The sequence below is a fragment of the Bos grunniens genome, chromosome 8 (genome assembly GCF_055505025.1).
Source record: "Bos grunniens cultivar Pamir isolate PY7600 chromosome 8, Bosgru_T2T1.0, whole genome shotgun sequence".
NCBI classification, from domain to species: domain Eukaryota; kingdom Metazoa; phylum Chordata; class Mammalia; order Artiodactyla; family Bovidae; genus Bos; species Bos grunniens.
The window spans coordinates 108287268-108304507 of NC_141172.1; the positions used below are offsets into that span (position 1 = coordinate 108287268).

The 17240-nt window shown below is 47.4% G+C and overlaps 1 protein-coding gene across 6 annotated transcripts in view; it reads right to left on the reverse strand.

Annotated features, from left to right (window-relative positions):
• Positions 1 to 17240, reverse strand: part of BRINP1 (BMP/retinoic acid inducible neural specific 1) — a 197073-nt gene that overhangs the window by 18249 nt on the left and 161584 nt on the right. For 5 of the 6 annotated variants that reach the window (XM_086414610.1, XM_086414609.1, XM_086414611.1 and 2 more), the window contains 2 exons: positions 16767 to 17003; positions 11732 to 11954 (listed from right to left, as the gene is read on the reverse strand). In XM_086414610.1, coding sequence (XP_086270736.1) covers positions 11732 to 11954; positions 16767 to 17003 — 460 coding nt within the window. Of the gene's footprint in view, positions 1 to 8445; positions 9539 to 11731; positions 11955 to 16766; positions 17004 to 17240 lie in introns of those variants that run through there. The other variant, XM_086414614.1, reaches the window with a different exon arrangement.

The window sequence follows — 17240 nt, forward strand, 5'->3', positions numbered from 1 at the left end:
ACTGGTGAACAATAAGAGTAGAATCCTCGCCTTCCTTCCCTGGTGGCTCAGGGAGTAAGAATCCGCCTGCCATTGCAGGAGACACGGGTCCGATCCCTTGTCTGGGAAGATCCTATGTGCCTTGGGGCAACTAAGCCTGTGCAGGTCAATGACTGAGCCTGTGCTCCAGAGCCCAGGAGCTGCAACTACTGAAGCCCGTGAGCCCCAGAGCCTCTGCTCCACAGCAAGAGAAGCCTGGGCACCACAAAAAAGAACCCCCACTCACCGCAACTAGAGAGAAGCTCATGCAACGGTGAAGACCCAGGCCAGCCAAAGATAAATACATAAATCAAATTAAATTAAAAAAAAAAAAAAAAAAGAATCCCCGCCCTCACAGAGGTTGTGCTCAAGTAGGGGAAGTCTGGGATTAAACAGACCCCTGCAAATGAGCCACGTGGTGGAAAAACATTGCACGCAGCACGCAGCAAAGGCATACTGCTGAAAGTGCGGCTCGGTCCAGCATCAGGACAAGCACCGCTTAGGACTAGTGGTCTGATCTGAAGTTTAAAGGATGAACAGAATAACCTGGGCAAAGAGAAAAGGGGATTCTTTGAGTCTTCCTGACAGAAATACATCTCTCTCCCTTCTTTGCTTTACTGCCATTCAAATTCTATGTTTACACAAGGGGAAGCATCACAGAATCTATTTTACAGGATTGTTGTGTGGATTCATGAGTACATTATGTAAGGCGTTTAAAGCTGTGCCTGGTGCATAATAATAAGCAGTGATTCCATGTGAACTATTATTATCATTATTTATTGTTACAGTGACGGGTTAGGAGGAGTAAGAGCTCCCCTCTCGGGACACGCTCCTGTAACTGACCTGCCTACAACTGACTTGGCACATGACTGACATGCTTTTTTCCACCCGGCCAGCATCCGGTTGATGCTCCAGGCACACGGAATGCTCGTGGCAGGTCAGTTACGCTCCTAGAAAGCCCACGTGCTTCTGGTTCCTCCAAGGAACAAGCACTCTCACCGAGAGTTGGTTTTGTTTATTCCCAAGCTTGCTTATGCCAGTTGTACTTGCTACTATGAGATCATGGAATTAAAAGTCAAATAAATCAATGAAATGTGAGCTGTCTTTTTCTGTGGGAACGCATTTGGATTCTGTGGGAAAATTCTATAAAGACCAGTTGATGAAAGAACTGCCATCAAATTAAATAAAGGAGAAGTACCTGAAAAAGGTTGGGAGGGCTCATAAAATTCTACAAACATTTAGATTGCTTTTTAAGAGTCTTTAAACTACTGCTTCACTTTCAATAAACCAAAGTTGGAAACACTATACAAATGGTAGTGTGGTTTATGCAAGAAAGCCAGGCAAACGCCAAACGGGGCATACAGACTCCCTCAGAGAAGATTCTGGCGCTACTTCAAAAGACAAGCCGAGAAACATATATATATATCTTAAGTTAAAATAATTTGTATTTATATATGCGCAGCATTATAGGATTCCTTATTTTAACCTAACTTTCTATTAACTGAGAAATTATTAGTTTCTAAATTTGTCTGCTAAGGAGGCTGGTGCTTGACTTCTTACTACGTGCTAAAAGCGGCATATATGTTCTTTTACTGATTTTCTACTGGTAGGTATTATTTTTATCTCTACCGTATCAACGGGAAAAATGAAGCTCGGTCAGCTTAATGCTGTACCAAGGTTCCATTGGCAGTAAGTGTCAGTCCACACTTGGCCTGTCAGACTGCACTGTCTAAGTCTCTACTGCACTCTCTACTGCATTATTACATTTTGCTGGGCTCATGGCTTATTTTCTCTAATGGAAAGATCTGTTTCTTAGAAGCAGAAGTGGTGTCTTCATCAAAAATCTAGCATCTACTATGACTGCGCTCTTGATTATATTAACATCGTATCTGTGTATTTCTTTATGAAGAGTTTTCACATATATCATATAAATTGACTGAGACATCAACTCCACAGGGCAGCTTTTCTTATCATCTTGATCATACAGATGAGGAAACATAGGGCTCAGGTAGGTTCAGAGATTTTCTGAAGTCACATAATCTAATAACTGGGAGAGCAGGGACTGTCAGTCTAATAGACTGCCACTGACTTCAGCTCAATAAAAGACAAGAAGTCACATCCCTCTGCCCCCCAGCAGGAGTCTATGAGATTAAATCCAGAGGCAAGTAAGTATAGGTTCAGAGAGAAGAAGCAAAATCAGCGTGGATACTGAGGGTCCCATAACAGAGAGAACGATTATCTCGGTAGCTGCAATCTTTCCATAGACACCAATTAAACACTGCATGGAGGAGAAAGTTTGTTAAAAGCTGACATGGGCTCAGAAGCTATGGCCTCGGGACTGAAGCCTGAGGTGGATGCCCCCAAGAGATTTTCATCTCAACAATGCGTAATTACATTGTGCTTGGCGAGAGCCCGGACTGCTGGGTCAAGGCCACGTGAGTATGAGAAAAGTAAAAATAAACCAAGGACCAGCAGTCACTGTAAAATGCCAATAATTATACTGCCTGCCCTCAAGTTCAAGTTCGTGAATCTCCTCTGTCTTACTGTACCGTAACCTCCACAAAAATCAGGACACCCTGTCCTGATCGCACTGCTCTAGTCAGTGCTAGGAATTTCTCTCCATCTGACTGAAGTTAACAAACTCTGGGAAGTATTTTTTTTGTCCCCCCACCCCTTTTTTTTTTCTCTCACTAGGGTGAATTTCCCAAAGTAAGGGACTTAACAACAGATACTTGCAAAATTTGGATACAGGTCAATTAAAGACAATCGTCATGCGTGCTGCGATTCATGGGGTCACAAAGAGTCGGACACGACTGAGTGACTGATCTGATCTGATCTTCATTTGTAGTTTCCATTTTCCTGCCTGGACTATCACGGTCTGTGGTCCTGAATTTTCATCATGCTCTGTTCACACATTCCCAGAATGATTTTGGACAAGTCACTTCATTCCCTTTGGCCTTAGTTTCTTTCTTATGAATGATGAAGACAATCTAACCACATACAATGTAATGTGTGAAAAATCCGTAGATGTATTTATATGGCGTGCTTCTGTGCTAAGTCGCTTCAGTCATGTTCAACTCTTTGCCACCCTATGGAGTGTCGCCCGCCAGGTTCCTCTGTCCATGGGATTCTCTAGACAAGAATACTGGAGTGGGCTGCTGTTTCCTCCTCCAGGGAATCTTCCCCACCCAGGGATCAAACCTGTGTCTCTTGCATTGGCAGGTGGATTCTTCATCACCAGTGCCACCTGGGAAACCCATTTATATGGCAGTGGGATACAACTGCAAAGTACTGTGTTGACATGTTTTGGGGACCCTGTTCCAAGTAAAAAATAATTTGTCTATTCACTGAGCACAGTTTTTTGAATAGCTCCTGTGTGTCAATTACTGTGCTAGGAAGGTACGCTGCTGCTGCTGCTGCTGCTGCTAAGTCGCGTCAGTCGTGTCTGACTCTGTGCGACCCCATAGACGGCAGTCCACCAGGCTCCTCCATCCCTGGGGTTCTCCAGGCAAGAACACTAGAGTGGGCTGCCATTTCCTTCTCCAAAGTACGCTGCTAAAGTGATTAAAAACCTGGGTCCAGATGCATACATGGAGCTGCCGGCCTTACAGGAGAGACAGGTGTTAATAAATGGATAAAAAAAAATATAGTGGTAAAGTGAGCCTGGGGCTTCGTTTGGGAAATCAGACTGCTAGAGAAGCATCTAAGGCAGGCCCCAATACAGGCTTTCAGAGCACAGAACACAGGCTTTTGAGCTGAGATCTGCGGGGTGCATAGCTACCACTGCAGGTCAGGAAGAAAGAAGGCACCTTTCAGGCAGAGGGAACAGCCTGTGTGAAGCCTCTGAGGTGGGAGAGGGTGCACAGCCAGGGCTTAGCTGAGTGAACCAGGAAAGGGTGTGAAACACGGAGCAAGAGGCCGCAGGGCCAGACCATGGCAGACTCGCAGGTCATCTTCAGAGTCTGCGCGTAAGAGCAGGGAGTGGTCACCACAGATTCTAAGCAGGGATGTGGCAAGATCAAATTTTCTTAAGTAACAATTCTGACTACCTCCTGGAATAAAGATTGGAAAGTGATCTGAGTAGATCTGGGGAGACTCCGCCAAAAGGCTATTGTCATTTGAGGCAAAAGAAGATCTTGGTTTGAACTGTAGGCTTCTCATGAGACGTGACCAATTAGCGTCATCAGAAAGCAGTAGGGCTCACAGATTCAATTACTGTTCTTCTATCAATATTTTGGAGTTGAACAGTTACTCTCTCATTCCGTGGGAGTGATATTTCTCCTAGGAGTTGGGAAGGGCCTCAGAGAGCCCCAGCTGTTTGCACATTGTTTTAGCAAAAATAAAAAATCGCCTTATTTTCCCAAATGAGTTTTAATGAGAATTCCCATAAAGAAAACGGATAAAGAGCTGTTCTGGGTAAAGGTGAGGTATAAACTGTTCTTTATTCAGGCTGTCTCCATCCCTGCAAGGCTGTTTTTTTTTGCACTCAGTGTGCTCAGTCTGAATATATGCTGGACTTACAGGCTCACACAGGGCCCAGGCCAGGATACGAACTCAGGTCTTCTGGTTCAAACAAGTGTCCTTTTCAAAAGCACATCCTGAGGCTAGATAACGATGCTAAAAAGACAAAGACCCCTTAGCAATGACCTTTAAGTGCCTCCCAGTGTCTGGCATAAGGCAGGAGATCGGGGAGTCAGTAATTATGGAGTTGCACAGAAACCAGCAGAATTCATTGCTCAAGTTGAGTTTATGCTTTCCTTTTTTCTCTCCCTTCCTCTTTCTTTCCTTCCTCCCCCTCTCTTTTCCATTCTCCCTCCCTCCCTGCTTCCCTCCCTCCTCTGCAATGAGAGGTGTTTTCCACCACTCCGCAGTTAGCAGTGCAGGCAGGGGATCATCTTGTCTCGGGAGCAGACAGAATGGCACAGATGTTAGACGAAAGGACTCTGTCTGGGTTTGGATCCTGCCTCTCACTTGTTCATAGAAATTATGAAGCAAGTCAATTAACATCTCTACGTCTTAACATTCTCCATTCATAAAATGGGATGACTTGACACTGCCAGGTGAGTTGTCATGATGATTAAATGAGGTGGAAGTGTGCAGGACAGTGGAAATGCCTAAAGGTGGTGAAACTGAAAGTTGCTCAGTCATGTCCGACTCTTTGCAACCTCATGGATTATACAGTCCATGGAATTCTCCAGGGCAGAAAACTGGAGTGGGTAGCTTTTCCCTTCTCCAGGGGATCTTCCCAACCCAGGGATTGAACCCAGGTCTCCCACACTGTAGGTGGATTCTTTACCAGCTGAGCCACAAGGGAACCCTGAGAATACTGAAGTGGGTAGCCTATCCCTTCTCCAGCGGACCTTCCTGACCCAGGAATTGAACTGGGGTCTCCTGCATTGCAGGTTGTAACCCGAAGCAATGGCACCCCACTCCAGTACTCTTGCCTGGAAGATCCCACGGACAGAGGAGCCTGGTGAGCTGCAGTCCATGGGGTCGCTAAGAGTCGGACACGACTGAGTGACTTCACTTTCACACATTGGAGAAGGAAATGGCAACCCACTCCAGTGTTCTTGCCTAGAGAATCCCAAGGATGGGGGAGCCTGGTGGGCTGCCGTCTATGGGGTCGCATAGAGTCGGACATGACTGAAGCGACTTAGCAGCAGTAGCAGCAGCATTGCAGGTGGGTTCTTTACCAAGGGAGCTATCAGGGAAGCCCCCTGAAAGTGTTGCCTTGAACCTAAACTCAGTCCCATTCTCTTCCTGATGAATTTAATTTCAAGTTCACCCTGCTTCCAGAGCCCCCTCTCATAGAGTACTCAGATTTTACAAAGTGCTGCCAGACATACCATCTCAGGTGAGCCAGATAAAGCCCTTAGAAGCAGGAGGAGGAAATGATTATGTCTGTTTTACAGAGGAGAAAACCAAGGTTCAAAAAGTCTAGCTATAGTAGTGACCAAACTCAAAGCGCACTTCCCAGTCTGTTCCCCCTTTTAACTGCACAACATAAGGATCTCCTGGTAGTGAGACAATCCACAGGGACCTCTGCGTGGGTCCTGCCTTTCTTAGCCATGCCCAGATGCAGTACTGTGGTCTGACTGTAGGCGAGGTCCTGCACAGGCGGAAAGAAATTCACACACTATCCCTGGGACCCACCACGTCACCTAATACGCGCTGGGAACCCTACAGGTACTTGGTGAGGAGCCGAATTCCCTGTTGGAGGTGTGGTCTGGAATTAGTCCTGTGGCCCTCAACTGGATTGGCACTGATCCTGGGGGAGGGGCGTGTCCTGTTTATCTTAGAGCTCACCCAGGCTGAGTTCTCTGGAAACACTGGCTGCACTGACCTGTCCTGAACCTGACCTCCTCTCTCTACTTAGAGATGTGTCTGCCCTGTCTGCCTGGCCTCCAGAGCTGATTCAGGGTTCCAGGACTGGGGCCATTTCCTGAATCTCTCTTCCTGGTCTACCACCATCTCCATGACCTTGATGAGCCAACCCTGCCTTTAACATCATCATACACTCACACCAAAGTGCCCCAAGCAGGCAGAGCCATCTCTCCTGCTTCTGTTCAGTGCCTGGAGCCTGCACCAGCCTCCTGACCACCAGCCCCACCCATGGGGTCAGCAAGGCCATTCCAATCCTACCACTTATCTGCCCTGTGACCTCGGACAAGTCAATTCCATCTCTGCCTCGTCAGTTTCCTCATCTACAAAACAAATCCAATTGCATCAGCTTCATAGAGATTGTGTGAGGATTAGATGGAAAAAAAATATATGTCATCATTATCATCAACACTCAGACTCACTGGCTGCTACTGTGGACTAAGCAATTTATATGCAAAAATCAGCGCCTGGTAAAAACAGGCCACCTGATGCGAACAGCCAACTCATTGGAAAAGCCCCTGATGCTGGGAAAGATTGAGGGCAGAAGGAAAAGGGGGTGACAGAGGACGAGATGGTTGGATGGTATCACTGACTCAAAGGACTTGAATTTGAGCAAACTCTGGGAGACAGTGAAGGACAAGGAAGCCTGGTGTGCTGCAGTCCATGGGGTTGCAGAGTCGGACACAACTTGGTGCCCGAACAACATGTATTAAGGTTTTTCCATGTGTTAGGCCCTGTTCTAAACATTTAAGTGGGTTCAAGCGTTTAACCCTCAAGACAGCCCTGTGTATTGGCACTGCTGTTCGCTTCATTTTAGAGAAAACTGAGGCTCAAAGGTGGTGCTAACTTCCTCACGGTTATAAACTGAGAAGGTGATAAAGCTGGGATTCGAACCCAGGCAATCTGACTCTAGAGTTTTTAGTGAGCTGTACTGCTTGTTATAATAGATGTTCAATCAGATCAGATCAGATCATTCACTCAGTCGTGTCCGACTCTTTGCGACCCCATGAATTGCAGCACGCCAGGCCTCCCTGTCCATCACCAACTCCCGGAGTTCACTCAGACTCACGTCCATCAAGTCAGTGATGCCATCCAGCCATCTCATCCTCTGTCGTCCCCATCTCCTCCTGCCCCCAATCCCTCCCAGCATCAGTGTCTTTTCCAATGAGTCAACTCTTTGCATGAGGTGGCCAAAGTACTGGAGTTTCAGCTTTAGCATCATTCCTTCCAAAGAAATCCCAGGGCTGATCTCCTTCAGAATGGACTGGTTGGATCTCCTTGCAGTCCAAGGGACTCTCAAGAGTCTTCTCCAACACCACAGTTCAAAAGCATCAATTCTTTGGCGCTCAGCCTTCTTCACAGTCCAACTCTCACATCCATACTAATAGGTGTCTGTTATTGTTTTGTGATTTTTATTATTATTATCATTCATCTTATTTGCCCTATATACAGAATAGCCACCTCTAGCTCCAACTGTACTCCATTTATCCTGTGGTACTTAATCTCCAAAAAGGATTCCCTCTGCAACCCCACCCCCACCCCACACCTCCCAATATCCACACCCTTGAATCTCCGATGGGCTTTTGGCCGAGAGAATATGGTAGAAGGGATATTCTCTGACTTCAAAAGCTAAGCTGTAAGAAGACTTAAGATTTCCTTTTGGTCTCAGGAGACTGCCACGTTTCAAGAAGCCCAGGCCGCGTGAAGCAGGCACGGGAGGGCCAGCATCACCAGCCACCTCTGGGAGTGAGCCATCATGGATGTCCAGTCCAGTCAGGCCCCCTGGTGACCCCAGCCCCAGCCAACCTGAGGGAGCCCCAGCTGCACCCAGTCAGTCCACAGAATCCTGAGAGTTTATAGCAAGTGTTGCTTTGAACCAAGAAGTCTTGAGTGACTTGTTTGGCAGCAGCTGATAACCAGAATACTCCTGGCAACAATTGATAACCAAAATCCTTCTGGTCCAGTATTAAGGTTCCAACATGCCTTGAAACCAAGCTCCAGTTATCTAGATTTGACTTCTCACTAAATTTTCGAGGCAAACACCTCTTTGGAGTAACAATAAAATTACATTTATTGCCCTTGGGTGTTACACTGTGTGTGTGCCTCGGTTCCCTTATCTGTAGAACAGAAATAGTAAGAGGACCTAGTTCACAGCATTGCAGTGAGGGGAACGGGAGTTAATTCACAGGAGATGCTCAGAACCACGTCTGGCCTTTAGAATCCATATACAGGTATCCCCTGCTTTTCGAAAGTTTGCTTTATGCCACTTCACTTTTTATTAATAATAAAGACCTACAAAAGACCTAACCAAAAGAAACCCCAAGATTTTAGCTTTCTTGAATAAAGGTAACTGCGTCTTTGCTTTATGCCATTTGAGCTTATGGAAGGTTTCATGGAAACACTCTACTTTCAGATAGTGGGGGGAACCTGTACTAAGTGACACCTCTCTATTAACTGAGACAGGCATTTTGAATTTTAAAATCTTAATCCTCATACTTAACCTGAAGGCTAGTGGAATTACCTGCTGTTCCAAATTAGCTGCAGGGAGTTACTTATAAAGCCTTGTGGCTAGTGAAGGGGGTCAGGGTTTGGACCCAGTCTGTGCTCTTTCCCTCTCCCCACTCCACCCCCGCCTCAACACCGCCACCCACCCTTCTAGGGAGAGCATTAGCTTGTGGACTCAGCGCCCGTGGAGCCCAGAACACAGACAAATCACAGCAGAGCAAGTGGCTCATTAGCCAATTCCAGCTTGATCGGCTCAGGTGGCCCAGGGTTCCCAGTGTCAGCACCTCTGCGTGACACGGCTGCGTGGCGGGGAGGTGCCCTGCCTGCTCATGAAAGCCTCCGGTTAGCACGGCAGGAAGCGGCCTGCTGCCAGCAAGGAGGCCCAGCTCTCCTGGGAGGGCGTCGGACGAGTCGGCACAGTGCACACGTGTGTGTCCCTGCTCTCCGGTATCCAGAGTCCAAAACGCGCCATGTGAACAGAACCGAGGGACTTGCCAACATGGAACCCAGAGGTCCTCTCCAGATGTGGGGAGGAGGGAGGTTCTGGTTCAGGAGGAGAGATGGCAACACGGCGAGTTCTTTCTTTGCAGGTCCCACTGGTGAGAGGACACTTCTAGCTGTCTATGCCTGTCGTCTTGGGGAGAAGAGCACGTTATACATATGGACATCCACATTCAGAGCAGAGAAGCGACCTGCTCAAGGTCACAGAGCTTGCCAAGGGTAGGGTGTGATCTCATCCAGGCCCCCGATTCTGCCCCTCTTCCCTCCCCTCTAAGGCCTGCCCAGTCCTCTCTCCTCTGGACACTCCCTGCTGACCCGAGTCTTCCCTGGACCCCGTGTGCCTGCTGTGCTCTACACCCTGTGACCCGGACACTCTGCTCACCTTTAATCATGTGTCTTCCCCACATCTTTGGGCTTCCAGACTTACCACTTCATCCTCTAGATTGACAACCAGCCAAACTGACACCTACATCTGTTTAAAGTCTGGTAACCGTTAAACGTTACTCTTTTGCCCTGATGGGCAGCCAGTGTGGTCCACCTGGGGATGCACCATTCCATCACTTAGGGATCTGGTTAAAAGCCACCTCTTGCTGGGTCTAGGCTCAATTATATCACCGCAAATCCATACGTTCAAGTCCTCACCCCAGTATCTCTGAATGCGATTCTGGAGATAAGATCGTTAAAGAGGTAATTAAGTTAAAATGAAGTCACTGAGATGAGCCCTAAGCCAACAGGGCTGGTGTCCTGATAAGAAAGGAGGGTTAAGACACAGACACCCAGAGAGAGAAAACCCCGTGAAGACACAGGGCGAAGACACCCAGCTATGAGCCAAGGGGAGGAGCCTCGGGAGAAACCACGCACGCCAATCTCAGGCTTCTGGCCACCAGAACTGGGAGAAAATGCACTTCTGCTGTTTAAACCACTCTGTCCATGGCACTTTGCTACGGTGTTCCTAGCAAGTTAATACCCGTGGGGAGCACTTGCTGATGGCCAACAGAACCCCCTCCTCACTCCTCCACTAGGAGATCTCTTTCATGACACTGTTACTGTGTTCGTTTCTGAATCTCCCCCAGTGCCTGATGCAGGTCACAGATGCCCGGTGGGTCTGAACAGAATCCACTCCACATCTTCACGCACAGTGGCAGTTTGGGCCTCTGTCGCAGATGACAAGGGACCTCTTTCCCAGTCCCTCCTTCTGCAGCACTTCAACAAGTCAGCCGCTGCTGGCTGAAATTCCATTTGTTTCGTAAAATCAGGATCACAAGCTAGATGCAAAGCAAAGGGATCTAAGCTGGGGGGAATGGGAGAAGAGAGATGAGCCCGGGAGAGTGTACAAAGAGACTGGTATCCAAAGAGTCGGACGCGACTGAGCATGTACGCATGCACACTGGCATAGACTGTTAAGTGAAGGTGACCAAGCGTCAGTCTTTTAGAGGGAGGACCCATTTTCACTGACCAAAGCTGAACATGGAACCCCCAAATATGAAACAGATGAATGCATCATTGCTCTGGCAGGAGCAGGGTGGACAGACCCCCAAGCCTGCCTTCTTGCTCTCCCATGATGCCTGCATGAAAACCCTGGAGACACCAAAACAGAAAACCCCCTGATGTAGCTCATAAATGCCCTGGGAGAGCAGAGTCTGAGAGACTTGGATTTGAATTCTGAATTTGAATCCTCCCAAGAGAGTAGATAGATCCTAGGTGCTAGGAGGGCATGAGCCCTGTGAGTCTTGCTCACCCCCATCTTCTCCATCATCCACCAGAATATCTGGTATGTGGAGAGCAGGGCTGGTGTGGTGCTGAGGCCAGCAAGGCAGGTGGGCATTTGAGGGCACTCCCTATCAGTGAGGACCCTGCCTCTGCGTGACTGGGGAGGGAGTGCTCCCTTAAAGTTCTCAGGGTAGGCGCCTCCTTTGCTTCACTGTACTCCAGGCCCTAATCAAAGGCCCTCAATCAGTAAGTTGTTTGATTCATTCACTAACCTAGTTTCTTCACTACTAAGATGAGGATGCTAAAAACAGCTTTGCCAAGTAATTTTAAAATTAGATAATACATTTAAGCAACCAGTATAATGTCACATAGTGATCAGGGCTATTGTTAATTTCCTTCCTCAGTGAGATGGATCAGACAACACATATGCTGAAAGTTCAGGGCATTTTCCAGAAAAGCTAAGAAACCCAGGGCTTCCAGAGCCAGTAGGGGAGAAGCCCGAGAAACCGCGGTTCTGGACCCTGCAAGGCCGTGGGTTCCAAGTGCGTCCTCTACACTGCGCCCGCCTCTTTTCTGGCTCTGAGCCTGCAGGGGCGGTGGGAGGGCCAGCACTCACCTCTCTCGGGGCAGCTGGTGGTTGGGGTTGTGGCGGCAGCGGACACTGAGGCCGAAAAGCTTTCGAGCCGTGCGCTGGATCTTCTGCCTCTGGGCCTCCATGGCGCTCTGCAGGAGCTTGTATCGGTTCTGCAGGTCCCAGTCGTTGCCCCAGTGCTGGTGGATGCTCCCGATGGTCAGGAAGTGGTTGCTAGGGAGACGCTTCATGAACGATTTAAACTCATCTAGCAAGAGACAAAGGCGAAGGAGACGGGCTGAGCACGACATTCCCCATTGGAGGCTGCCTCAAATGCTCAGCCCTACCCACCAGTAAACAGGCCCGCACTAAAGCCAACTCCTTGGTGGACTATAAACATGGTACCAGCCTGCTCTGCTCCTGGCAGGTAGTGAAGAGGCCACTGCACTTTCAACGATGGGTCTTTTACCAGTACTTCACTGCATCCCGCATCCTTACTTCAGACAAGGCTGCCCAAACTTCTATCATTTGAATGCCAGCTTTATAACAGTGATCACGTATCACTTGTACTTATATCTTACTTAATATTTTCTTTGAAGTAATTAAACCACATTTTCACCCAATCGACAAAGAAAATCACTATAACATGCATTTGGTAGGATGGGAGCTGTAGAAATAAGGCTGTAAAAATAAATATGATGAAAACGATATGAACGAATTCCAGCCAAATACTGTGGCCTGCTGGATGACTGAAACCCATGCCTGGTCTCAATCTGAAATTTAGGGAAGTAGCAAGAGACAGTGTGGAAGGATATCAGCAGCAACCAAAACATTCTGTGATGTAATCTGCAGAGGGACGGGGAACTGACACGGATCCCCGCCTGTCTGTGAGTCCCGTGCTCACTGGAAGCTGTGTGTGTGGACCACCTCTCCTCAAGTCACAGTTTGGGAAACTCCAGCCTAAGAGATGGGGACACACGCTTGGGTCTCTAGGGCCTCTGCCTCAGTTTGGGGTGCTCAGTGTATCAGCATGAGCCACAGTGTGACACAGCCTTAGGAATGATCTGGGTCAGATTTCTTGTTCTACATTTGGAAACACTGAAGCCTCAAGTGGGAAAATGATTTTTGGAAGGTAGAATAGTCCACGGGTAACAAGAGGAAGGATTAAAACATGAGCTGTTGTTTTCTGATCTAATATTTACCCTCACCCACCCCCAGGTATTGGGAATATTAATGAATTAAGGGGTTAACCATTTGCAGGAAAAAAAAAAAAGCCTAACTAGTCAGAATATCTATCTATTAATCATATCTATCTATATCTGAACCTTAATACTTTCACTTTATGTTATAAGCCCTACGCAAAGAACTTCCCTGGCGGTCTCGTGCTTAGGACTCCACGCTTCAACACAGGGGACATGAGTTCGCACGCTGGCAGGGGAACTAAGATCCCACCTGCTACATAATCAAAAAAAAAAAAAAAAAAACAAGCTACAAGGAAATTTCGGGTATATTAGGCATTCATTAAAAAAAAGCCTTCAGAGCTTTCAATAAGCATGAAGCTCAGTCTTCAACACTTAACACACATAACTGATTTTTATAGCAAACGTACGAGATGGCTGCTTTAGTGCCCTCCTTCTACAGAAACTGGGACACAGAGGTGTTAATTAACTCGCCAAGGTCACACAGCCAGCAAATGGAAGAATCAGAACTCTGGATGGCTCCAAATCATGTACTCTTAGCATATTTACTTACTCTCAACACATAAACAGGATCAGAGAACTGGGAGCCAAAACTATGTATTTTTAATATATTTTATATCAAGGTGCTAAAAACAGGAGTCCTCAGCACCTCATTACAGACAATCAGACACGCAGGAGTTCAAGCTGATTCTTAAACTGTGGATGGCTGTATAACCATGATTGTTATACAATTGTTATTCAACGCCTCAGTTTTCCCATCTGTCAATAATAGCATCTAATCCAAATCTTCAGAGAGTGACATAGGACGGCATCTGCCTCGTTTTCAAAATCCAGAAAGTGCTGAGTGGACGGTTGTGTAAGATGGGAAGGATGACTGCATGGACAGATATATTCAGTGAGCCGGCTGGAGGCAGGGGACTGGCCCTGATGACTCTGATGCTTTAACCAGTCCAGCTCTCCCCTCAACGCAGCTTATCTTGTAAAGGGCTCTGTTGACCTTGGGGATAACGGTCCTTTCAACGAACCAGAATTCGGGTCAGGTAGGAACATCTAAACAAGCTTATGGTTACCAGGGGAGAAGAGGCATGGCAGCCAACTGGGAGACAGGGACTGACACCTCCACACAGCTGTTCACAAAACAGATGGCTAAGAGCCTGCTAAATATAAACAGCAGGGGAACCCTACTCAGTCCTCTGTAATGGCCTACGTGGGAAAAGAATCTACAAAGGGGATATATGTACATGTATAGCTGATTCACTTTGTATACCTGAAATTAATGCAACATTGTAAATCAACTATACTTCAATAAAAACATTTTTTTAAGTGAAAATGATTTAATTTCTTGACTAAAACTCCCAATAAAAGAGGCGTTGCAGTTTAGTCGTTAGGTCATGTCTGACTTTTTGCGACCCCATGGACTAGATCCCTCTAAGCTTCTCTGTCCATGGGATTTTCCAGGCAAGTACGCTGGAATGGGTAGCCATTTCCTCTTCCAGACAATTTTCCAGGGATCGAACCTGAGTCTTCTGCATTGGCAGGAGGATTCTTTACCACTGAGCCACCAGAGAAGCCCAAAGGAGGCACAGACCCCTATTTAAGTGTATAAACTAGGTCCTATTTGTCCACTAACACTCCAGCCATGAAGGAATCAATGGCTTTGACCTTTGACCAGACATTAATCCCTCCAAATGACCTGGTCCTGAGTCATTAAGGTTATGGGTTGCAAAGGAAAGGAGGAAAATACACAGGTACAAGCCACATATACGTGTGGATGGATGGGTTTGTCTTCATAGGCACAAACATTTCAAAATGGATAAGTGCAGGATATCTGGGGGAAAATGTGCTTTTGTGGAGACAAACTGTGACACGGCAATCATTTCTGCGGCCTTTTCAGCTTACTCTGCAGCGTCTCCGCTTTCTGCATTTCCTCCCCCCGCCTACCCGCCCACCCATCCTACGCGGCTTCGCTTCTTGGGAGAAAGGATGCTAGGCTAGGCATCCCTACTACATGTGCACACAGCCGACACCCACCTCTGCTTTTTAGCAATCAGTAGAATCTCTTCGCAAAAGCATTTTATCAAATGCTTCTTTTTTTTTTTTTTTGAGGCCAAATACTCGTCATAACACATTTCCTTCATGAAGCTCTCCTCTTTCATAGATTCCCAGGATTTTAAATGGACTAATGGGTGCAGGTTCCTAACGCATCGCAGCTCCACTGGGTGACCCCGAAAGAATAGAATCCTGGATGCTTTCTGTGCTCCCAGAGCTGGAGCAGGGCTTGGAGTTCATGGAAACCAGTGGTTTTCAAACCCAGTGCTCTACGGCTTGGCTTTTATCTGTGGTACACAGTGGCTCCAAGGTACAATTTTGTTTGATCAAAGAGTTTCTTGGAGAAAGATTTAAATAAATGCAAATATTAAAAACAAAAACATGTCCTCTCATTTATCAGATGGGTAGACTGAGGCCTGGTGGGGGGGTTGGGTGGGAAAAGTAGAATTAATAAGTTACAGAAGCTGCTGTGAGCACTGGATTTGGAATCGGGGTTCCATTACCAAAGCTGTCACTTACTGACTCTGTGGCCCTGGGGAGACATTGGCGCTTGGCATCCTCCCTCCCCTAGAACACAGTGATATCACTACATATTTCAGTGTAGTTTATAACAGATTTAAGGAATGTAAAGTTGTGTTAAAAATAGAAGTGCTCTACACATATGTCCATTTATTTAACACATCTCTGAGAACATATTAAATGCCAGATATCCACTTGGCATCTCTATTGGAAGTCTCAAGGGTTCCCAAGTTTTTCACATCTGAAACTCAGTACACAGTCTTCTTTCTAAACATTCCGGGGTGTTCTAGCTCTGTGCAAGGTACCCACGTCCATCAGACTGCTTAATGTAAGACCTAAAAGTCCTTGGAGCTCACCTGAAGACCCTTCCTCCAACTCTTGGAGCCAGTCTACCATCAAGTCCTGCCAAGTTTTCCTCCTAAACATCTTGGCAATGGCGTCTCTACACATTTCATTTTTACTGTCTATACCATCCTCCTATCCCACATCGCAGCCGTGTCGCTCCTGGGTGCCTTCCGCTGGCCGACCTCTACTCACCCTCTGAGCTCTGCACACGCTCAGATGCTGACACTCTCCCTGGAGGGGGCCTCTCCTGACTCCCTGACCACACCACCCTCCAACAGCACGTGACCTGCTCACAGGAGCTCCTCAGTCCACATACACCAATGATTAACATGTCACCATTACCTGCGTAGTTAGCTGATCAATGCCTAGACGGCCCATTAACTAGAAGCTCTGCAAGGCAGAGATCCAACTTTGGGCCTCACCTGCTTTATGGCTTCGGGTGACTGTCCTCCCCTGAAATGCATTTCTCTCAACCACAAAAAGCAGGAAATGGCCAAATTACCTGAAAAGTGACTTCCAGCTATGAAAGGCTGAATTCCTTGGCTATCTACATCAATATCTACACATATATGTACCTATATACATACCCATATTTGCACATATGTGTGTGTTCATTTATTTTGAGAGACATGTACACACACACACACACACAGACTCAGGAATCAATACAACTAGCTCTGACTCCTCTCTCCAGAGGCTTCCTCTGTGCTCCAAGGCATTATTCTGTCTGTCGTCTGGGTACCACAGAAGCAATATATCACAGGACCACAAACTTGATTATGTTATTCATTATTCCACTCAGTGGAGATTTATTGAGTGCCTCCTCTTTGACAGCTACTCGAATGGCTCTGGACCCTCCTGGGTGAAAGGCTGGCGGGGAGGGCAGTTGCTGAGCGGGTTCCCTTTAGCTATCCTGATGCCCGTCAGGATGTGTGGCCTCCATGCAACAGTCCCACGAGGCTCCCTACCTGAGTTCTCCAGGTCCTTGTACGCTTCGGCCCACGACTTGGCCATGGTGGCCAGTGTGTACTCCATGATCTGGATGTCGGTGATGGGGCAGTTGCACTGTGGGAACTCCTCGGCACACTGGCATCGGCACTGGCTGTTCTGACACACGTATTCCCCCTCGCCGTTGCACATGATGTAGCTCAAGGCCGACTGGACGAACTTCTCCTGCAGATACTGAGGGAAGATGATCTGAAGACCTGGAGGAGAGCAGCGAGAAGCAGGAAATGGAAGGTTATAGAGGAGGCGTTCCATTAAGAGTTTCACATGCAGGAATCTGAAGCTGCTAGGCTTTCCCCTTGTGCACTGGGACAGACTAGGTCTGGGCCTGCCCAGATCTATGCAGGGCAGTGCTGGCGAGGCCTCCAGTTCCCTTGCTTCGCCTTAAACTTCTCAGAGTGTGATCCTGGCCACCTCTGCTCTCTCCATACACTATT